Source organism: Neopelma chrysocephalum, unplaced genomic scaffold, assembly GCF_003984885.1.
Source record: "Neopelma chrysocephalum unplaced genomic scaffold, ASM398488v2 Primary Assembly neopelma1_45, whole genome shotgun sequence".
Taxonomy (NCBI): Eukaryota; Metazoa; Chordata; class Aves; order Passeriformes; family Pipridae; genus Neopelma; species Neopelma chrysocephalum.
The window spans coordinates 9,239,399-9,263,561 of record NW_020897704.1 but is presented as its reverse complement, the minus strand read 5'-3'; the positions used below and the strand labels follow the sequence as shown (position 1 = coordinate 9,263,561).

At 40.1% G+C, this 24,163-nt stretch overlaps 1 protein-coding gene across 2 annotated transcripts in view; it reads left to right on the top strand.

Annotated features, from left to right (window-relative positions):
• Positions 1–22,033, top strand: part of LOC113965739 (sucrase-isomaltase, intestinal-like) — a 60,454-nt gene extending 38,421 nt beyond the window's left edge. For both annotated transcript variants that reach the window (XM_027679589.1, XM_027679588.1), the window contains 10 exons: positions 529–697; positions 2,349–2,465; positions 5,060–5,208; positions 9,158–9,242; positions 11,756–11,812; positions 13,503–13,633; positions 14,453–14,541; positions 14,922–14,971; positions 18,922–19,080; positions 21,854–22,033. In XM_027679589.1, coding sequence (XP_027535390.1) covers positions 529–697; positions 2,349–2,465; positions 5,060–5,208; positions 9,158–9,242; positions 11,756–11,812; positions 13,503–13,633; positions 14,453–14,541; positions 14,922–14,971; positions 18,922–19,080; positions 21,854–21,913 — 1,066 coding nt within the window. In that variant the 3' untranslated portion in view covers positions 21,914–22,033. The remainder of the gene's footprint in view (positions 1–528; positions 698–2,348; positions 2,466–5,059; positions 5,209–9,157; positions 9,243–11,755; positions 11,813–13,502; positions 13,634–14,452; positions 14,542–14,921; positions 14,972–18,921; positions 19,081–21,853) is intronic.
• Positions 22,034–24,163: the final 2,130 nt, after the last annotated feature.

The window sequence follows — 24,163 nt, the reverse complement described above, 5'->3', positions numbered from 1 at the left end:
TTTCTATATTGATTATTTCCTTTTTATAAGATGTTTAGATATAATTTTGATATTTTTTGTGCTTTTCTTTTGCTTTTAATTCCAGAATATCAAAACTTTATTTGCCTATAAAAATATCTAAATAAATCCTACATTGAGAAAAATACATGTTGTACTGTTTTTTAGGAACCCACAGGACACTAAATTAAATGTACTAACACAGAAAGGAAATTATGTTTCAATTTTTCAGTTTGAGACACTGCTGAGAATAAATTAGGCACACATTATTATTTAGGAAGACCAAAAATACCTGAGACAAATTGTTTTGTGAATCAGATAGACTATAGCTTTTTTACTTTGATGACTGAGTAAAACTTTCCTTTATTTGCAGTTTTGCAGCCACATTTTCATGTGACTTGGGATCACAGTAATAATTGTTTCTTGAATAACATCCCTTGGGATAAAATTGTGCCTGAATGCTCAGGTTGATCATCTGATTTCTTTGGTTGCCAGTCTTATTTTTAATTACTTTGTTGCATTTCTTTGCAGTGCTGTCCAGCAGGCAACTGGAAAGCGAGCATTTGTCTTGAGTCGATCTACATTTGTTGGCAGTGGGAAGCATGGGGCTCACTGGCTGGGTGACAACTTCTCTCAGTGGAAGGACCTGCGCCGGTCAATCATTGGAATCCTGGAATTCAACCTCTTTGGCATTCCCTATGTAAGTCTGGCATCCTTCAGGCAGTTGCTGGCTCATACACGATTTCACTTTGTGGCAGTTTGAGCCACGTTAGAAATCTAAAATCCAATTTTCAGGCTTCTCCACCCCCTCCCACAATTATCCCAACACTACTGGAGAGAAACTTTCAGGCCAGAGGCTTCTATAGGGGAAGGGGAAGTATATACATTTATTTACACAAATAAATACTATACAAGCTAAAGACAACTATATATATATTACGTCTCTATCATACAGTCCTTTTAAGCTTTCTCCCTCAATTCAGTCCAGGAAAAAAACTCTTCAGGCTGATAGATACCCAGTCTCTCTCTTGTGGGAGTGTTCGGGGAACCTGAACACTCCCCCACCAACCTCCAGCTGTTTGTTGAAGTCCTTTCTTCCTCACAAAGTCCAAGAAGATAGCTCTGAGTCCTTGCTCTCCTGCCGCTGTGTGATTTCTCTCTCTCTCATACCTCGATCCGTAGGCTGCTGCAGTGTGTTTCTGCTTATCAAGTGTCCACGTCCTGGCATGTGGATTTCTCTTCAGCTTTTCGGTTGTCCTGCGTGGCAGAGACATCCTCCGGGCCCCCCCTTTCTCTCTCTCTCTCTGGGGGGTCCGTCTCCAATTTCGCTTTGGACCTTTCTCCCGAGCGCCGGGCCTACCTCCACGGCCCGTCCACTTGGCTCAGCTTCAGTGCTGAGCCTCTCCTCCACTTTCCAGCGGAGGGAAAGGAAAAGCCCCCCTCCACAGCTTAGCTGTAGAAAAGGAGGGGGAAGAGGCTTGGCTGCAAAAGCCTGACTCTCTTCTCTTACCTCAAGTCAGGTTCAGGTGGCTGTGAGTCTCTTCCCTCACTGCACACACTCAAAAATGCTGCCTCTAGCTCTGCTCTGGGCTAGGCAGAGCTGGGGGGGCCGCAGGGCTCCCCTCCCCCCCCCCGGAGGGGAGAGAGGGAGCCCAGCCACCCCCTGGCCTTCCACACCTACGCAGCAGACACCAACAACAGAACTCTTGCCAACAGTTTCCGGTGGGCTGTGTATACATGATTTTGAGCAGAAGCGAACAACATGAGTGGTGATTGGCTCTTCAGGGAACACTACCCTGGCACCCAATCACCTCTGAGTCCCCCTCTTCTCGAGGGGGGGGGCCAGTCTCAAACCATGACACACTTCAAATTAACTCAAATGTTTTCTGAAATAAGCCGCTTGAGGTGGCCAGTGGTAACGGTCTCCGCTGCGTCAGGAGCTGCAGATTAAAAAAGGCTAAATGTCATCAGTCTTGGCTGCTGAAGGGAAACAGAAATAGCTCTGCAAGATTCAGACTGAGTCACTACATGCCATCCAAAAGCGATCCCTTTGTATTATGTTGTTATCGTATTCTGTGTTTGAGGTCTCTTCATACATTTCTGGTTTTGCAAGCTGCGATGGAGAATCTGTAGAGTTATTGAAATATGGTCTGATCTTCCACAGTCAGTGGAAGTGCTCTAGGAGCGAGTACAATCTCAGTCACAGAAATATTGTTATCGTTATGGAGCACTTTTATCAAGTACTTAGAAATAGGTTTTACTTTCCATAAATTTTTTTTTCAGCAAATTTCTGTAGTTCCGCATTTTTGGGCCTCAGTCACAATAATAAACACGATTTTATTTTTCTTTAGATTGGTGCCGATATCTGTGGGTTTAACTATAACACTACCTATGAACTCTGCCTGCGCTGGATGCAGCTTGGCTCTTTCTACCCATTTTCCAGAAATCACAATGCAGAGGGAAACAGCGTAAGTAAGCGAAGTTATATAAAGCTGTAGTCGTATGATTACAGTTATGTCGGCAGTGATTTGTATTACTTTCTCAGAAATTAACCTGCCATTCTTGGGTAAACTGGAGCAGTGGGTGAAAAGGAGTGTTGCACTGAGAGGGGGAATTACACAGGGAAGTGTAAATTTTTCCCATTCATAATGTAAAGATAATATAGAAATGGCCTTCTCATGCTGTTGGTAAAATTCATCTGCTTTATCTTCCACCTACTGAAGCCCAAGTTTTATTTAAAAACCAGTGAGAGCCAGCATATCTTCCTACTCCCTCGATTGCTTCAATTTTTGTTTCAGTACTTCTGTAATTATAACAAGTATTGCAGGAAGAGGAGAGAGATCATTATACACTATCCTTGCTGTTTAAAAGCAGGTTACAAACATGTGAGAACTCCAAGGAGAGGCACCAATAGTGACAGCATTATCAGCCAAGAGGCAACCAAGACCAAAAAGGCCAATGAGCCTATGAGATGGATGAAAAAGTGCAGTCTCAATCCAGACCCATGACCTGGCTTCAACATCATAGAGTCCTTTAAAGAATTGTTGCAGACAGAAAGAAGTATCAGGTTGTTTCTAGCTATGAACTTTGAAGGTCTTGCAGTCTTTGTAGATATGCTGTGTTTATCTGCAACCATGATGAAATGGTTCTGCTGGTTCAATAAATGTTTGGGGCTTTTTTCCTTCTGTAAACTGATCTGTGCAGTGCTGGAACTCAGTTTATTTGCCAACCTTCAGTTTCTTTGAAGTTGCATCATCAAAATTTTGCAACATTTACAACCTCAGACAGACTTTTGTCTCTGTATGAAAGTGTGATGGATATTCAGCAATTGGGCAAATGCAGGAATAATAAGCTATAGTACTATCGGTAAGAGAGTCAGGAATTAGCCTGTAGATCCCTGAGATATGCTGAGGTATTTCTTTGTGGGAGAACAAGTGCCTAGGGGGTGTTAGCTGTTGATAAATATTTTCTATTTACCTCTTCACTAAAGTTAGAGGTACCTATATATATTTATATGGTTGCTTGGCTCTTTGAGCATCCAAAGGAGGTCTGACCTGGGTGAGTGGGTATTAATCACATATGTACAATTTAATAAACAGTAAGAGAGCAATGGGTCTATATGATGGGAGCTGCAATTCAGAGATACATTTGGTTTTATTGGATTACTTAAATCCATTTAAAGCATTGTGTTCACTGAAAGAGATAAACAGGTTTTTTTTTGGTTCACTGAGCATCACCTAGGAAGTCCGACTGTTTTTGTGAAATTAGGCAATCTTTGTACAGCGTCAGAACACTGGTAAAAATATAGTGCAATTTTTGAAATAACAGATAGATGCTCTGGAGCTCAGAGCCAGCAGGGAGTATTATTAGTGACTAATTCTGATGCAAACGTAATAATGGTGAAATTTTACTTAAATATTGAGTTTAATTAACATAAAATTATTGTTAAAATAAAATCTTAAATATCCCCTTTTCCTAATTCACTGGGAATTTCAAACAGTTTAATTAATACTTTTCTTGTCTGAAAAGCACCAGATAATATAAAAAGCTTTGTTACTTCTGTTCCTTTTATGTTTCATTATCCTTGGAATTAGTCATATAGTCTTCAATTTTAATGAGAAAACTGAGTACTATGGGAAAAATTTTGTGAAGGAGGAAGGTAGCCGTGTGACTCGTTAGCTGGCTGTTTAGCACTGGAGGAGGTTGGACAGGGGGAGTTAAAGGAGATATAACTATTTCCTGTATCAGCACTGCCCTGGGCTGCACACTCTGCATCCCATCCCGGGGGAGAGTCAAGGTTGCCTTGGAGTAAGATCAAAACCAGCCAATGAATACAGACAGAGTGTTTAAACCTGCTCACTTGATGGTGGGACCCAGTGTATGCCCTCTCTTGTAGGAGAGCATCGCTGGCAGGGAGGAGGTGAGGGCCACTGCTGATGTGTGGGTGTCCTGTCATCCTAAAATGGTGGGCACAGGAGGAGAAATCAAGTTCCTTTGAATGGATGAAATGTTTTCCCCACTGCACACAGTGTCATCACTTGTTGGCTTCAGTAGGGCCATGAGTTTACTTTTTTTAAATAGATTTGCCTTTATGTATCTGGCCAACATAATTAGGCTTTTGACTTTGATTTGCAGATTATCAGTCTTCCCTTTTTCCTGTGTTTCACCCTCATTGTCCCAGAGGGCTTGCATCTTCAGGATAAACTAATTTCTAAAGACAGGGTGTCTGTTCCCGAGCACAGACATGAAACTCCAGCTCCCCTCCCACCACAAGGTTCAGTGTGGTTGCAGAGGGCTCACATACACTGTGGTGGGGCCTGATCTTTTTGAACTCACTGGATTTTTTCAAGTTGAAAATTTTATACAAGCATTAGTTTGGTAATAATGGATGTTGTCCTTAATACATCTTCCAGTTTGCAAATCAGTGCTTTTTCTTATTTAAACACTCACTTTCGTAGCATCATGTCAGCCACAGCTCTCCTCATGTTGCACCCAAGTTCTCTTTAGAATTTGCAGACCATACTTTAAATGCTCAGTACCAATCAAAGCTTGTACTTAACAGGAACAAGACCCAGCAGTGTTCGGAGACGAGTTTGCCAAGATATCTCGTGCTACCCTTCGGATCAGATACTCCCTGCTGCCATACTTGTACACCTTGTTCTACGAGTCTCACGTGCACGGAAACACAGTGGTGCGGTCACTGATGCACGAGTGAGTTTGGAGTCTCTCTTTTTTATCATAATTTTTTCACAAAATTAGTTGAGCTTTTACATATATGTATGTATAAAATAGTTGACATCTGTATGAGAATCATCACAGTATTGTTATTGCATGCTCTCTCTTAAAAGAGCAGTTTAACAATTAATCAAATTATATGCACAAAGGTAACTCTTAATATATACAATGAATTTCCATTAAAATATAACCTATATTTGTTTCCAGTGTGGGGGGGAAAGAAAATCTAAGAAAGAAGAATTCTGAAAATTTCTAGTCTTAGGCAAATATGTAGTTCTTTTTTATTTCAAAAATAGGAATCACATACCTGTATTTTCTGTGTTTGAATGAAATAGATGAGATCTGTATTCTTGTCCAGAATGCCAAAAGGCCTCATACAGAGGGTCCAATCATCCACAGCATTTGTTTTTTTCCAGTTTAGCACTTGCATCTGCAAGCTATCTATGAAACCCACATCTGTGTCCACAAATTGCACGGAGAAAACAGAGATGTTTGAGCATAGAAGCAGGTGCAAAATGGAGACTAATAAATACAGACTGAAAACCCTCTCAGAAAATTAGACTCAGATTTTTGGAACAACTCATTTTTTCTGTTTGGAAGAAGCAGGAATCCAACTGAGGTTTAGTTTCCCTTTCCTCATCTTTTAATTAGTTTTTACCTGCTTTTGGTAAATTTTCTACTTCAGAATGCTTTATGCAAAGACTTGAGCAAAAGGAGTGCAAATAATACATATGAAAGACTACTGCCCAAAGCTCTGCACCATTTAGTTTCATTGGTGTAGGCTACACTGTGGACTGTTTAATGTTCTTTTTCCCTTTAGGTTAAAAACATTCTGGTTAAAGGGTAAGGCATTTTTTGCAAATTAAACTGAGATTACACTAAAGTGCAGACCATTCAACCACGGAAAGGATATGCTTACTTAGCATACTGGTTAACTGATAAATTTTAAAAGCAGTATCCTTTCCCTTTCTGCTCTGCAGTGTTATTTTACTAGGTAACATTAAGGAGAATTTTACAGGTACTCATATCTTACAAGGGGCTATACGTTATTTATTTTAGCTCTATTTTTTGCTTAATGAGATTTGTGTTAATATTGGAAATGCCCGAGTTAATTTTGGCATTAATATTAGCTAATCTCTGCTAATTATTTTAATGTCATTAAAACTGCCTTTCTGACCATTACCAGCATACCTATACTTTATCTGGGCCACATCTACATTAGCAAATTTCCAAATTTGCTTTGATTTGAACTGTAGAGCAGTCTCAGATGCCGTAGTAGAGGCTTATGTTGAATGAAACTGAGCCAAGGGGTACACTCCAGCCACTGATGGTAGTTTAGTCAGTGGGACCAGAATGGGATTACTAGGAAATAAAACCTCTAAAATGCATGTAAGTGTAGGCATCAGGAGACCAACACAAACTGTTTCACTCCCCAGGTCCCATCCCAGTGGCATCTTAGTAGTCCCATCACTTGCTAATGTTGCCATAACTAGATCCTAAAATGGCTTAAAAGTGTTTCTTAGTATTATTAAAGTCTGGTTACTATTATTACTTAATGAGTATTTCTTATTATTTCTAATTAATATTAATTCTTTTAGTAGTGGGTCTACTCAAGTAGAGAAAGTGACCCAGATGCTAACAGGAGGAGAAATGTGGGCCATTGAGAAAGAGAGAGCTGAAACAGGATTTTCAGTGTATGGAGGTTTACAACAAACTTTTCTCTTACTTGTAAAAAATACGAAGTAGAGCTAAAAAACCTCCTGTTTTTCAGGTGGAGCTCTTATGAGTTCACAACCCTCACCATGAAAATAAATGTGCCTGGGCAGCGAGACTCCAAGCAATAGCTGTTTCATGTGGTCATTTCAGATTTTTCATTCCATTTCAAACATTGAGGGGCTCATTTCAAATAACAAACAAGAACAACATCCCAGTAGATTCTTATAAGCATATTAGGTGCCTCTGAGGCTTTCAGTCTGTGAAACAGAGGCGTCAGCATCTCAGCTGTCCAAAAAGACCATAGGGTGGTAATCCATTAGTGGAAGGGAAAGTTCTGTTTAATGGCTAAGCAGGGGAAAAATACAAGAGAGGCCAGCATCTAACCAGAGGAAGCATGTAGAGGGAATTAAGGACTTTTCATAGATCAGAGACATGGTTTAATGGCTTATCTTTTCAAAATAGGAAAGTTCATTTGTTTGTGAATTTCTGCTTGTGGTTGCTATAATTGCAAGAGAAACTAGTTCTGCTAGATGCTGAGACACTTGTTTCCATATACAAATACGATCAACTTCTCTTTTGTCATAATTTCTTGATCAGCTTTTTTTCCTGAAATCTCCCACAACAAAACATATTGAATTAGTATTACAATTTTATTACAGTGGAATTGAAAATACAGAGAAGCTATTAAGATGACAACAAAAACTAATGTTTTATATTTCAAAATCTTTACAACAAGGTAATTAATCAAAAGCCATAATCTGCTTTAAACATTTACAAAGTATTATGTGAAAATGCAATAGTGACCGAGATGGAGGTGTCCAAAAGAGCTACTGTTCCGGACAGAAAAAGAACCTCTGAATAAGTTGAGGTTTCTTTCAGACAGAGCCCAAGGCATGCCTTCAAGAACAACTTTTCCTAAGTTCCACGTACTCCCCTAAGCTTGAAACATTTTAGAAATCTGAACACTCAATAGGTGTCTTTTTATTGCCAAGTTATCTTTGCTTGTTTTGGGGAAATTTCTGTAAGTCTGGGCTGGGTGTGGTGTGTGCCTATGCCCTGAGCAGACAGGGTGTCAGAGCAGGGCACTGACACTAAGCAACTCCGCTCTGGCCAGCTTACAACAGAAATCTGGCTTTAGGCAGCTGCAAAGTCAGTTAAACAGATGCAGTAAATACATTTTTAAACAAAGAATTTATATGTCCTTAGAGAATAATATGTAAATATGCAATAGCCAGTGTGAATTTGTCAAAAATGAATGAAAACCAGACCAATTGCCATCTCTGACAAGGTAGCAGGGCTGTTGGATGGGAAAGGGGGCAGAGGAGAGGCAGAAGTCAGGAGGTACATCGTAACTTGATTTTAGGAGGATTTCAGACCCACTTCATGCGATATTCTTATAAGATAAGTAGAATCTATTATTAATTTCCTCAGGGATGGACCTACAAATTATTGAAAGCCATTTTAAATTCTCAAGGATTTTATGCCAGATGAGTGGAGGTTCCTGAGATGGGGAGGATCTCTCCTCTTTGCCAGATGCTATTCAATATTTTCATTAGGTGATATATGGTGGAATAGCGATTTCTTCCGAAGAGAAGACAGATGATGCCAGGTGAACAGGACTCTGAGAACTATGGAGGACATGATCAGGATCAAAACAATCTTAGTGAATTGAATAAAATGGACTGAATTCCATAGGTTTCTAATCCATTCTAGAGAGGCAGCTAAAAAGAACACTATGTATAAATATTGCTTTGTGTTTGTCTTGCAAAAGATTTCAAATGGTTATCTGCGAAAGGTGTGGGAAGCCAGATCCAAGGATTTTCACAAATGCTTTAGATCATAGAGCACAGTGTTTTTCATCTGTGTTCCATCTCCTGGTCCTGGCCCCTATCCTGCTCATTGGCTCCTGCAATGAAGGCTCAGCTCACTGGACAGAAATTAAGTTAGTTGTTTACTCACTATTGCTGCTCTGAAAAGAAGTCAGCTTCATCATTTTGTGAGAGTTCTGGTCTGCTCTTGGATGATAGGTGCTACTGTAATTTCTGAATCTCTGCCCAGCTTTTGGCGTTCCCTCAATCAGCAAAAATATTTGGCGGTGTTGAAAGATATCTTGAGGAAGCAGAATTCTTGTCACAGTGAGTAATATCAAAATATTCGGCAAGTTCTATCAAAATGTGAATTAATATGGTGTATTTCACTTTCAACATAGATTTACCTCTGATCAGCAGACTCATGGAATAGATACTGCCTTCCTTTGGGGACCTGCCTTTATGATTGCTCCTGTTCTTGATGAGGCAAGTACTGTAATTAAAAAATGCCATCACACTGGAATAAAAGAAATGAACTGCGCTTAGGGCATTGGGTGACATTCAGAGCATGTTTGCTCATATCTATTCCTTTCTTCCCTCCACTGTCAAAGCTTACAGAACACATTTCTGAGCAGCACAGACAGTACAGGGCTTCCCAGTACTTGAAGTGGGAGGATGAAAGCGAGGGCACAGCCTTTCTGTGCTACTCCAAGCAACGAACGGATGTAAAGAGCCTGGATTCTGCCCCTCACGTGCTCCTGTTATTGTGCTGGCAGCAGCCTCCAAGGACACACACAGAGCAGTAATTGTTGAGCTAGGAAGAAACACACAGATATTCAAGCAAACCAGTTTCCATATTACTGCTCACCCACAGTGTTTTGGAACTCAAGGGCTGTGGTAGGAGTTTCCCAGCATCACAGGCAAATACAGTCATTACAGAAATGGTAATGATAATGTTAGCTGCTAACAGGACAGGTTTTAAAAAGCAGCATTTTCCTCTGCTGTGCTGGGCACAGTGCTGTGGTCAAGGCTCATGTTGCTTGGAAAGGGTGGGTTTCTCTCCTTGCCCACTGCTGATTGCTGACAGCACAAGAAAGGTATGTCTGAGCACATCTAAGTATTTGCAGGTGATGCATCCTAGCACTGTTAGCAATCAGCATGCTGCCAGAATATCTGATGTATTTCTAGATGTTGCTGATGATCAAACATATAAACCAGCCACTGTTAGTCACCTATTTTTAACCAACCCTTTTCCCTCTGTGAGTTTAAAATGAAATTCTTATTCCTGCATCTAAAACCATTCTGACTCCACTAAGGCACTTCATTCGTCAGTCTTTCATCTTCAGACTCCCACAGGTTTCTAATAGCTGATGAGTAACGAGATTTCACAGGGTCTCAGACGAGTAAGACGATGAAGAACGTGAGAGAAACCTTCCCATGAAGAGCAAGTGACAAGCCAGGGGAGGCTTCTTGCAAAGAAGTGAATGAAAGGGAATGTTATAAGGACATATAAAATGATAGGGGGCCTAGATAAGGAGATCCTAATGTTTTTTGGATAACTGCAGCACAAAAGGAAGGCCAGGTGCCTGTGGCCTCATGAGAGAAGCAGAACTCCGAAGGCAACACATTGCTGGGTCGTGCAGTGTGAGAGGTGGCAGCCAGGGCTGTGCCAGATAGCAGGGCAGAGTCAGAGGTGAGCTGTAAGCCCTTCACTGTGGCATTGCAGGCCAGTAGTGACTGCATCAAACAGCAGCATGGCATTTGCTTGTGTGGAGAAGATGGGTCAGAGATGGTTTGCCCTTTGTTCCTTGAGTACTAGGGTGAGAGCAAGTGAGACATCCATGAAAATTAAAATGGGGAACTGCCTTACACACTGTTATTTAGGGAGTCAGAAAGGCAAGGCTCATGGAATCACAGAGTCATAGAATGGTTTGGGTTGGAAGGGACCTTAAAGATCATTTAGTCCCAACCCGCCTGCCACGGGCAGGGACACCTCCTCCTATATCAGGTTGCTCAATGCCCCATCCAACCTGGCCTTGAAATCATCATGATTCAGATGGTGGTTACACACTTTTCCGCAGATCAGAATAACCAGGGTTGTCATAATAATGCGAAGAAAAGATGGAGAGGGAAGCATCTTGACTTTATGGGAGTTTTCATATATATAAATACCCTAAAATATAAAATGATAACTATGCCTTGACTCTTCTCCACCTTTACTTTTCTTACTCCACTTGCTCCCTTGGATAATCCTTGGGGCTAAATCATAATCCTGCAAAGATTATCTACGTTGGGAATCAAAATTAATCTGTTTGTGAGAATAAGCAACTTGTGACACAAATGGAAGTATGTTTTGATTTCAACTGTTCCTGGAGTTATTGATTCAAAGTGCCTTTAGCGTGATTTCATCCCTGCAGCAATACGATACAACACATGCTGTAAAACAAAGTACAGCAATTGTGCAATTAGCAGCACATTTATTATTTATTATTACTTATCTGCAACTTTAAATGGTTTACAAGAAGGGAAATATCCGTGTATCCTCCTTGCTAGACCTTACTCTCTGCCCATTTCTGCAATAGGAAGGGTGCAAGAGGCACTGACCAGTGGTGTCCTCCCACTTCACATGTGAAGTCCTGTCTCGCAAAGGCTGCCATAGACCTCACTGGGGTTGCCCAGATGTCAGAGTGCATTAGGCCAGTTACATTTGCAAGACACAGAGCTATGTACTAGAATGAAATAATCATGTAACATTGACTCAACCCATGGAATGGCAGTAAAACCCCCCAAATTGCATAAGCTTGTCTCTTTGGAGTTATAGATTAGCCAGCACTAGTCCACTGCTATGACAATAACTCAGCCCTAATAACCAAGATTTGATGTTGTTAGAATATTCGGCATACATCTCTCCACGCACAAATGCAATAAAGCTAATGTAATATCAGAAATGCAAAAAGAAAAAAGACTTTAATCTTTTAATCTCTTTATAACAATTACAGGGAGCAAGATCTGTGGATGTATACTTCCCTGATGCAGAATGGTTCGACTACTATACCGTATGTATTTTTAAGATTAATTTTCTTCCATTTTAAAAAATAATTTAAAATGGTACAATTCCAGCAAAATAACTTTTAACAATGTTCACCAGTGTTTTTACCTCAGCATCTGTGTTTAAGAAAACTAGAGAACAAAAAGTCTACACCAGGCTAGCTGGGAGAGTAAATTACACAGCTTTCAGTAACATTTTATTTTCTATTTTTGGTCTATAAAGGTCTAAGAGACATAGAACTGAATTTTCAAGAGCAGCCTAGAAATGCATGAAAGTGCCAAGACTTCTTTCTTCCCCTCCTCCCCTCCCAGTTTTAATTCTTCTACTGATACACTTTCCTGCATAGAAACAGAGGCAGAAACCTGAGCCACACTCCTGAGAACTTGCCACAAACCCCTCTGTGCATGCACTTTTGCACATGCATCACTTTTGACAGAAGGCATATTTTGAGAGCAAGGTGAGGCTTCCCTCCAGAAGATGCTTCCAAGAGATGCAGAACAATCTACTCTGTGGAAAATTCCAGTATCTTCTACTTTCAGGAACTATGAGCCTTGACCTTTTGAACACCATCCCCAGGATTGCACTTCCAAAAGTGCTCAGTTTCAACCTAACTACGCTCTGCTGTAATCTGCAGGCTAAGACCAGCATTGGCTTCAACAGGAGCAGTTAGGCTGATGCTAAGAGCTTTCAGAAATGTGAGGCCAGGATCATCAGTCTGCTGTTAACTACCCTGAGAGATCCTGGCAGAGGAGCAGGCAGTACAGAAATGCTCTCAGAGGAAATGCAGACTTATTTTTAAAGGTGTTTGGTCATTTTCAGCATTTGGCTGGTGTCCTCAGATGGATGTTCATCCAACCCTTTCCCTTTTTCTCTTTTCATAAGACTGTGACGCTGCAAAGTTGAGCATTTAATTCAACTCTCCTTGTTGTGGTTCCCTCTGAAGCCTCTTGCTGGGCTGGGCACAGGGACAGCAGCCCCAGTGTCCCTTGCCCTGCCTATCAGCATTAGCATTGCTCATCTCCCAGCATTTGGCACATACTTGCCATACACATGGTGCTTATCCAAAACCAAGGTTGGGTACTTGCCATAAATTATAATTCTCATTTACAGAGGGCAAGAGCAAAGCCTTCCTGTTATTTACTCTGTACATTAGTCTTGCCTGCACCTGCTTTTGAGGCATTAAACCAGAAAGGGATGATGCAGGTTGTCGACACACACACAAATTTCACGCACTGAATGCTGTAATTACTTTTTGAAAGGGGAAGAATTGTCCTTACAAGAGAAGAAAATCCACAGTTTACATTCCCAAATGATTGTGAATCACTTACCTTAAATTGAAGTGTGACAGACTCCACATGTATAAAAAGAGGAAGCAAAAGTTTCTTTTTCTTTTTGCTCAGTCTCTTGATGAGGGGTTTTTATTCTACAGCATATGGAATAATGATACCATTTTTAAAGACCATTTGCTGTCTTTCATTCATGATGCTCCTATCTCATGCATATGCATAACTGCAAGGGCTAGATCCTCTTTCATGTTAAAAAAGAAACTGGAATAATACTCCTGAAATCCACATTTTAGTATGTTTTTTTCACTGATGTGATTGAGATGAAAATGTACCCCTTGTTCTCTTTTTTAGTGTTATATATGTATAGAGCCTGGATTGCCTTCTTTTTAACTGCATTAATATTTGTGGTAGGGTCTTAAAGTGCCCAGTGCCTGGAAGAAGAACTATGCTACTGTGTCTGCCCCACTGAGCAAGATCCCTCTGTTCATCCGTGGAGGGTACATTCTGCCAGAACAGGCACCAGCCACAACCACCACAAAGAGGTAAACTCATCTATGGTCATCACCAAGCAACCACAGTGTGGGTCAGACCCACAGACAGTCAAAAAAGCAATTAAAGGAAAGTGCAGAAGAGAAACTATCTGCAGCTCCCAGCTGCTTTCCCAGATGATAAGTACAGTATTTTTCTACCACTATTCGCTCCATTTCATTAGGAGAAATCATCCCAGAGATGACCCGTTTGCACAGCTGAAGCCTACTCCTGGCTCTGTGGTTATACTCAGAAAAGCTTTTGCACATCTTACTTCCACACTGACCTGCTGTCAGTCATTCAAAGTAAATGTATGCAAGGGAAAATGCAGAACTCTTCTTCTTGTGTGAATTTATCAAATGTCATAAACAAGGCGGAAAAAAATCAAATCTCTTTTGAGGAAAATTATTTCCCCATGCCAATGGATAATATACTGGTCTCAAGTCTGAACTGTGCTCAGAAGCTAATCTAAGTAGGAAAGGGAGGGAACAGCACTGTGCAGCAACCAATCCAAGCTGCAGTAAGGTAGCACTGGGGACCAGTTGTCTCCCAGGCTGCCCAGTTGTCATATATTAAGGCCACAAAAGAAAGGAAAACTTGTCCACTTGAGCACTCAAAAGGTGGGAATTTTACACTTCAGTGGGACAAGACAAGACAAAGTTTTTGTCATCACTCCAGGAGTCCTGTTGGTGAACAAGTATCATTCTTCTGTCATGGCCTTTTTTGTATACTTAAAATGGGAGTTAACTGTGTTCAGAACTTTTTGTTAAATTACTTGGAAGGGACAGAGCCCACAGGTTTGTACTGACACTTCTCAATGTGTTTGTCAACAGCCGCCTGAACCCATTTGGACTCATTATTGCCCTGGATGAACAAGGAGAAGCTTCTGGGTCTCTTTTCTGGGATGATGGTGATTCCATCGGTAAGCCTGGTGCCCTGGTGTGAAGCAGTGTCTGTATACAGGGCTCTCCTCAGGCTGCTTTTTCAGCAGTATAATGGCTCCTGCTAGAAATAGCTGGAGAACTGACCCCAAGTTGAACATTACAAAGGTGAAAAGCAGATTGCTCTTGAAATTAGCATTTTGATATGAGAAAGGTGTGACACTGGGAACAGCTGGTCTGCTAGAGACGGCAATCTCTCATGTTGTGTTCCCCTGAGATCAACCTAAGACCGCAGAAAGAGATTAAATAGCCCACTAATCATCTTAGTCTGACTTTAGCCACTTGCTATGATTAATGTGAACTGCTTATGGATTTTGCTACATGTTTTGATACCTATCATCCTTGCTTTGTGTTTTAACAGATACCATTGAAAACGAGAACTACTTCTTGGCTAAATATACATACAGCAAAGTAAGTAGCTGTATTTTAGTGTAGCCATTGTAAGGTGCTGATGTCTAACTTTTCTCTTGAAAGCTTTTTTTCTTCTAGCTCAGCCTTTAAACCTGGTAAACTACCTAATGCTTTCATTTACAGCTAGATACAAAATAGTCCAACTAGGATGCTGCATTTTTGTGTTTGCTTCACTGAGTATCACAGTGAGACACATCATTAATGTCCCTCCTGTGATGCGAATCTGAAAATCCACTTTTTCAACTTTTTTTTTCCTTAGTTGCAGCTTCTGGGTATGAGGGACCTTTTCCTTGCCTTCCTCCTGCAGAATACTTTCAGTTGGATAGGTGGGAGAGGGCTACATTCCTCTATTCAGGATATCCCAGCAACTTTTTATCTTTGATCACTTGAAATTTTTGTTTTGTGGTGCAGAGAATTATGTAGTCTCAATTCTTTAGCTTGCATTTGCTTGTCTGACAGCACAGAGACAGCTCCCATGGTTGGTCTCCTGTGGAGTGACTCAGCGTGTTACTGGCAACTCAGTGTGCTGATCAGATGCTCCATGCAGTGCAGCATGGGAATAGATTAGCTCAGGGTCAGTGCACTGATGCCTTTCACACAGCGCTCACTTCTGCGTAGACGTGTCCTGAGAAAGCCCGATAGAAAAACCCAACAGGTTTCAATGCAGAAAAATACTATAAAATAAATCTACTATAAGCTCATTAGGTACATTATAGTAAGTTGTTGGAGTTATCATAAAAAACCTTTAACCTACTTCAATAATCTATACAGATCATATTTCATCTGCAATTCTAGCATTTGGTAAGAATTAGAATATTTTATGTAGACTATGGCATGGTTTGGTCCCCAGCTGTCTAAACATGAGCCAGTAATTTGCCCAGGTGGCCAAGAAGGTCAATGGCATCCTGCTTTGTATCAGAAACAATGTGACCACCAGGACCAGGGCAGTGATGGTTCCTCTGTACTCAGCACTGGTGAGGCCACACCTCAAATCCTGTGTCCAGAGAAGGGCAATGGAGCTGGAGAAGGATCTGGAGCACAAGTCTTATGAGGAGCGGCTGAGGGAGCTGGGGATGCTTGGCCTGGATAGAAGATGGCTCAGGGGAGACCTTATCGCTTTCTACAACTACCTGAAAGGAGGTTGTAGAGAGATGGGTGTTGGTTTCTTCTCCCAAGTAACAAATGATAGGACCAGAGGCCTCAAGTTGCATCAGGGGAGATTTAGATTGGATATTAGGAAAAATTTCTTCATTGAAAGGGTTATCAAGCCCTGGAACAGGCTACCCTGGGATGTGGTGGAGTCACCATTCCTGGAGGTGGATTTAAGAGATGTGTAGATTTGCCCTTAAGGATATGATTTAGTGGTGAATTTGGCAGTGCTGGGTTAATAGTTGGACTCAATAACCTTAAAGGTATTTTCCACCTAAATGATTCCATAATTTTCATGCCATGTGTACCTAAAAGCCCCAAAGTAGTCTACAGCAAACTATTCAAAAGAATAAAATCTTGTTAACCCTATTGTGATATTGCTCTTAGAAGGTTTGTCTTCCAGAAGCAAGAGCAAGCCAGGGCAAGCCAATGGGTTTTATTATGTAGCCTGGTATATTTGTGAGATATTTTCCTGGAACTAATACCACATGTGTAGACTTTAAATTTAATTTTTAACTTATTTCCTTCTTGATTTACTGAGAAAAAAAAATCCTTCTTCTTCAAAAAAAAGGATATTTCAACAGCAAAAGGAAGAGAAATCACTTTGGTTTTCTGTAGTTGTGTATAGTAATTTGTTGCAGGAAGGCTACAGAAAAACAATATCCAGTTTTATATTAAATTCTGAACTGTGCAAATTAGATTGTTGATTCTCTGGCACTTCCATTTCTCATTGCTCATATTTGACTTCTGCCTGTAAATCCATGACTGAATTCCCTATCTGCATTCCAATAATCTTTAATGTCGATTTTTTATTATGTGTTTATAAAGAAAACAGTCCATCTCAAATAGCAAATTGTAGAAGTATGAAAAATGTATGAAAGTCTTGGTATTTGTTGCACATTTCTATATTCTTAAAAAAAATGTGGATGAATAATTTAATCACACCTAGCTTTAAGAGAACACAAAAGTTTTGTTCCCTGAGAGATTTGCTAATAAGGTCTGACATTGCAACATTTATTCTGAACCCAGCACAGAGTGTTGTACAAGTAACAGCTACAGGATTAGACCCTCTAATTTATATTTTCATTTAAACAACCCAGAAGTATAAAGAATTCAAGGCTAGTGCAAAGCACTTAAGTCTCAGGGAATCATTCAAGCTTCTGCTCTTTGGTGCTGTCTCTCTGTGGTTGGCATTTTAATTCACTTGAGAACTCCCTTTTGACATGCATAGTGACTAAGTGACCTAAGCCAAAGTGCCCCTTTATATGAAGCCCACCAGAGCTAGACAGTGAGAAAGAAAAATCATGACCCTGCTGCCCAGAGTACAGAAGTTCTGGCTTCTGGCCTCAGATCCAGGACTTCATTTTGCTTTCCATTTATGGGGCTTTGAGTGATATCCATATGTTTCCTTCCTCAGCGGAGAACTCAGGACCTTTCTGGGAAATTGCTTTAACCACTAGATGCTTGGGGAGGACAGGATCACTCATTCCCCTGGACCATCACCTCCCTGTCTCTCCAAGACCTCCAGTTCTAGACCTTGGTCAGAGAAAACAGTGTTAGTTGAAGAGTTGTATCTCAGGGCCTCAGAGCTTGAGGGTAGCCTTGTTAATACAGTTGTGATCACTGAGTTCAATATCACACTGTGTGTACTGGGTCTGTGCTAGCTCTCCTGCTTAGCCACACCTGAGACAGCAATAAACCACTGTAGGGAGGCGGTCTCTCTATACTGAACCTCCCTCTGTGCTGGAGCTCTGACAGTGGGGAGAAGACAGCACATATAGGTATTCTAACAAATTCTCCAGAGGCTTTTAGAGGCCTCTCCCCATTTGCTGAAAAATAGCCAACGTTCCTTGTTGAGGCAGTTTAAATCAGTGTGCTGGGGATTTGCACTTATTTTTAGTGTGGATGCCTGAAATAAGCAACCTAAGCACAGGCCTAACTTACAAATACCGTGATCTAGCTTCTGCACCCCTCCTGCCATGCACCACTGAAATAACATAGGCTAATTTATGCAAAAGGTTCCATCATGGGTTTCTCCTTGGCATATTTTTAAAAAGTCATGATTGCATAGCAATCCATCATTTCCTGAGCAGTGTAATTCATCTTTATTTCATTAACAACTTTGATCACATAACAAATGTGATGATTCCTCTTCATTGCATGTATGGGAAATTACTGTCACTGGTGATCCAAATGAATTAGTTAAATGACTTTGTATGTCCTCTTGGTACACCCCTAAATATGGAATGTATAGTAAATAAGAAGTACAACAAACAAAACTCTGTGGACATACAGTCTTCCTTCAGTCTCTATATATGTCAGCTGGGACATATATAACATGCTCCCTTAAAATAGGGGCAAAATATCTAGCAACTGATGTTCGTGGAAGATGCTAATGTTTTAAAGCAGTTAGTTTTGGATGTTAATTAAATCTGCCTTAAGGTCACTAATTGAATCTCCGTATCTGGATTTTGGCTTTGCATGTGCCACTGTACTCTGTAATGGGTACAAGAACAAAATTTACATTGATTACAAGTAGAAAAACATGTCCAAGAAGATTCCAATGAATGCTGAAAATGCTATTTTTTCTTATTTTCTTAATTTATAATCATATATGAATCCTTTCTTATGTGCAAATTAATACAACTGTTGTTTCTTCCTTTACAATCTTGGACTTCAATGTCTACATTAGAAGACATTCCGTATGTTCATTGACAAGGATGAGATCTCGTAACAGTGTGCAGTACGTCACCTCTAAAGAGTTGTCGTGGTCCTAAAGTGTTCTCTGTATCTTTTTCCAGGGAAACTTGAAGACAGAAATACTGAAAAATGGCTACCAAGGAGCTGACACTCTGAAGTACAACAAAATTACAATTCTTGGCCTGAAATTAAGACCTCAAGCTGTTACTCTGAATGGAAGATCTATCGATGGAGATGCTTTCTCTTTTGAGATGAGTGGGGTAAGTGCTGAACTGAGTAGTTAAGAAAAAACTTATGGAAAGGAGGGTGAAGAACATTGAAGGGTATGAAGGCAGTGAAGAACAGGAACAGTTTCTCATCCACACCCCTTCATATTTCCAATATAACCAGACATAATTCTTGATACAACAGTCCGAGATTTAGAGGAGAAAAAAAAGCAAAAGCAAGAACTCTTTTAGGAAACTTTAATCTTTGCTATTACACATACGCCCTCTTTTACTTAATATCTGCCACTTATACAAATTTTTAAACTAATGAAATACTGAAAAGAACATACAGCTCCATAAGCTGGAAGCAATGTTAGCAGTTTTATGGGCATTCTTATAACTTTGATAAAATGAGAACATTTGTCAAAGTTTTTTATCCACTGCTGAAGTGGTGTAGATCTTTTTCAAAATTACTCGGTGTCCAAAAATTATTCCTGTGTAATTGGCTCTAAGGAGTATCTCCCTATCTTCCAAGGAGGTATAGTTTCAGCATCTTAAAGTGCCCAACCTCAGTGTTCCAGACCAAAATGCATGACTTAACTTGTGCAGTGCCCCTTTGGCACCAACAAGGAGACATTCCAGAGGGGATGGACAGAACATCCTTAATAAACTCCTAAGTTGCAACAGTTTCTGTGGTCCCAATTTTCTTTTGCACAGAAGTATGGACAAAAGGAGCAACACTGAGTAAACTTCCTTTCCTCTGGTCACTTGTCCCATATCTGTCACCAGCTGAAGTGGGTTGTGCACACTTTATATGAGATGTGGTCCTCACATCTCAGCACTGGTCTGCATCTAGGCAGCTCCTGGTATTAACACTGTAAGATGCCACTAACTCATTGTTAATGAAAGATAATTGAGGCAACAAGTAGTGGATGTCACATCTTAGGTTACCCTACTCACTTGGCTCAATGATTTAAGTTTAATTTGTAACCAGAGTGATCCCTATTATACACACCTGGTACTAACACTTATTTTATTGAAGGAATCTGTAAAGGAAGAAAATTGCTGAGAATAAATTTCTGCCTTGGAGAATTGTAAAAATCTCACTTTCAGAGACGATGTCATAAATAAGTGTAATCAGTATTGCCTCAAGGGAAGAAATTGTTTAACAGCCAAACCGCCTCTAAGAAAGCTGAAAGCAACATAAATGTGGCAGGGTAAAGAAAACATTCCATTGAGACGTGCTTGAAGGCACCAATCATGGAAATCCAGAAGATAACTGCACACTAACAGCATTACATAGAAAGATGATTTAAAAAAAACTAAAAAGCTTGTCACAAAAGTATAATTTAAAATTTGATTTAGGAGAAAAATATGATCTTAGTGACTTAGGATCTACTTCAAATGCTCTACTCAGCTGCTGTAGTGGGGGTCTAAAACCGCAGAAAAATTACAATTTTTATACCTGCTAAATATAATTTTCTCACAATTCTACAAGATTCAGTCAAACCTCTCCCACCACCCCTGTACAGATGTTATAATGCCACTACCTATAATCCTCTCATGTTTGACCCTCTAATAAAAAAAAAGAAAAGCACTAGCAGCTTGACTTTAGATCTTGAAAACTTACAACTCATGTAATTATAAAATAAAATGTAAAGGGCAAATCTGCTACTTTCTTACAGGCTTAATGAGATTACATACTGTATAATAACTTAACAAGCAGAGACCACACTGTTTGAAGGGATATAGTAGATAGTAACTTCTACCATATTGTTTTTGCTTTACAGAAAGCAAATTTACCTAATAGCAGTGCATAAGTGCTTATCAAGCCATATTTATTTGTATATAAATAGAAACAGGTTGCTTAGTAATATTCCACTTCTTTTTCTCAGATTCATGCAGCGCTACCCTGATCTGACATTTGCAATATCACAGAATCGTCCTGTTATTAGGAGTCTGTTATTTTTTTTTCCCCCTGGAGTATCATGTCCTAAGGAACTGTACAGTAACTGCAGCAGGGTTGTTGGAAGGGCATGTCTGTTGACCAGGCTTGTGCTGACAACAAAACGACCTGGGCATAGGAAGATTCTTTTTATTACACTTGCATCCTCTGCTGGGAAGTGCAGAGAGGTTCCCAACATCCATAGCTCCCAATGTCCATGTAGTATCACAGTATGGAGTAGCCTCTCTGGCTGTCTGGCACCTTTGGGTTAGTTTTGGATGGGATTGGAATACTTTGTTCTGGATTTTTAGCTGTATTTGAATAAAAGGCAAATTATTCAAGGAGTGGAATTTCAATTTACTAAATAGTGGTAGAGAACTGTTTCTGATGAAAGATGAAAATATTAGATGTTTTGAAGAAGTGATCTAAGTAAGCATAGACTGTTAATGTTAACATGAATTTGTGGGTTGGCAAAGAAATAGCTAAGAGGTGTGAATGGATATCATGCATTTTAAGACATTATTAATTCTGAAACCTAAAGATAAAATTGGTGAAGTACTGAAAATGGAAATTACATGAGTAGCACAAAATACATTAAATTTAACATTGAACACAGAAAGAGCAGGACAGGTATTCTATTTATAATTTAAGTTGTGTTATTAATTAATTTTAAACTGTTCCTGAATTTCTAAAAGGGATGTTGAATTGGATACAGCAGTAGAAAGATGCATACTGCCATCAAGTCAGACTCACCTACCAGATATGCTAAGAGAATCATGAAGGTCTAAACTCAAGTTTCACTTCTTAGTCTCTGTTTTGAGCTGGTCTTTTTTTACATTAACATAAAGTTGTTCATTATTTTGTGTCTCTTTTTTTCCACAGAAACTGACTCTGCGGATTTCTGCTCCACTTACTCAGGAACTGAACATTAAGTTTTACTAGAATGGTCAGAACACACAGGCTCAACTTGTGTTGAGCATCCTTGCCCCTCAGATATTGGTCTCACTTTGATTTTAATGTAAAAAGTCGATTTAGTCATTAAAACATTGCTTATGGACCTGATGACTGGTCTTTTCTTATGTAGTATTTGTAACTCAGTATTCTTCAAATGAAATTTTCAATGGTAGTTAATGAGTATTACCATAAACTGATGTGTGTTCAACATAGCATAGCAGAAACCATCCTGAATGTTCTGTCTCATCATGGGTGGAGATATTTGGAAACGTCTCAATGGGACCATATTCTGCACAGCATACACTCTTTGGTTTTTTTTCAAAGCTGTGGTAGCAAAAAAACCCCGAAACAACCAGAAGTCAGCTTAATTCCCATAGCCCTGTTCTAGGGGAGGCAATGTGCATTTGCAGGAGAATACATGGGAAACACAGCTAATCAAAGGCTGGACATACCTAGGTCTTCAGCTATTCCTGGCTGCAGAATGATCTCCCAAGACCATAAGAAGCTCCAGCTTGTGGAAACAGCTCTAAGGAGTCACTATAATTTTAACTATTTTATATATTTTTTTATTATTTATATATTATTTATATTATATTATTTTAATAATACAAGACATAGCCAGCCATTAATACAAAATGCAATAAATATAATATATAATAAATATTAATATCATCATCATCATGGCCAGGTTTCGTGAATGAAGATTTGGGAAGGACTCTACCCACATTTGCTACAAGTGCACTGGTGGCTAAAAAGGCCAATACAAGATAGAAAAGTCCGGTTGCAAAAGGCACAGCAGAAAGACTCCTTAGGTGGTATTGACAAGACACGGTTCTTTCTGCGTTGTCTTTTCTCCTCGAGAGTGATCCTGCGTGCTTTCTCAAAAGCATCAGCAGCGTTATGGATTGTGTGTCTCCAGACCTCCCGACTGGAGGCCAGAGTAGACTAGTTATGGTGATCAATTTGGCCAAGGCTGAGATGTTGTTTCAGGGAGTCCTTGTATCTCCTCTTTGGGGCTCCTCTTATGTGGCAGCCAGTGGCAAGTTCACCATAAAGCAGGATCTTAGGGCGGCGGTGGTCCTTCATCCTGGAGACGTGCCCTGCCCAGCGCAGCTGTGTTCTCAGTAACATGGCCTCAATACTTGTGATTGCTGCTTGTTCTAGAACAGATGTATTGGTCACATAATCTGACCAGTGGATGTTTAGGATTGTATGGAGGCAGCAATGATGGAAGCGTTCTAAGAGTCGCAGGTGGAGGCGGTGGATGACCCATGATTCAAACCCATATAAAAGAGTAGACAGCACTGTAAACACTGATCTTTGTGCTTTTTTTCAGGTGTTTATTTTGCCAAACTCTTTTATGGAGTTTTCCAAAAGCTCTGTATGCCTTTGCATATTAATATAAGATTATATGGAATATTCTATAACCGTATATAACAACTCAGCCAATCGTCCCAGAACTACAAAACCTACAACTGTAGTGATCACTCGCTTTTGTCTTTATTTCCATGTTCCTGAACTGTGATCACAACCTGGGCATGTCTTGAGATGAAGTGATCACAGAGATAATTTTTTGAAAACTTGGGGAATTTCTTTCAGGAATCTGATTCTCTGTGAAGACTGTTCACAGCATTAAAGTTGCTCTTACCACAGCAAATTGTTTATGCCCTTAAATTTACACTGTGACTTCTGACAGGAGGGATCCACATCATAGCAGGACAAAGTTTCACAAACTCAGCTGTTCCCATGCTTTTAATTCTGTGCTAAAAACCTCTTTATACTTTTGTTGATATTTATTCAGGAGAAATTTGAGTTCCAGTTTGCAACTATAAGAGTTGTAATAGTAAACAGACTGCCCAGTAAGGCAGTCAGGAAGTGACTGTGTTCCAGTTTAGGTTGCCAGCACCAGCCAATGAAGTTCCCCCCAGGACATTGCAGGCATGCCAGGCAATCTTAAGCTTGATCTCAAGCTCCTTAAGGTATTCATGACTTTTCCTGTTCCTGCCTTCCACCATAACTAAAATGTAAAAAACACACTTCTTGTGACAGAAATGTCATGCCAGTTCCTAGCAGATTAATTCCGGTTCCAGAACTCTGCAGGAAAAGGCCTCAACCACAGACTACTCTTGCAAAAACCTCTCCAACACTACTTCTCCATGGGAAACTGCTCCTGACATACCATCACATGTGCAAGTCCAGCATGCTTTAACAAGAATGTCCAATTTTCACAACAGTCAG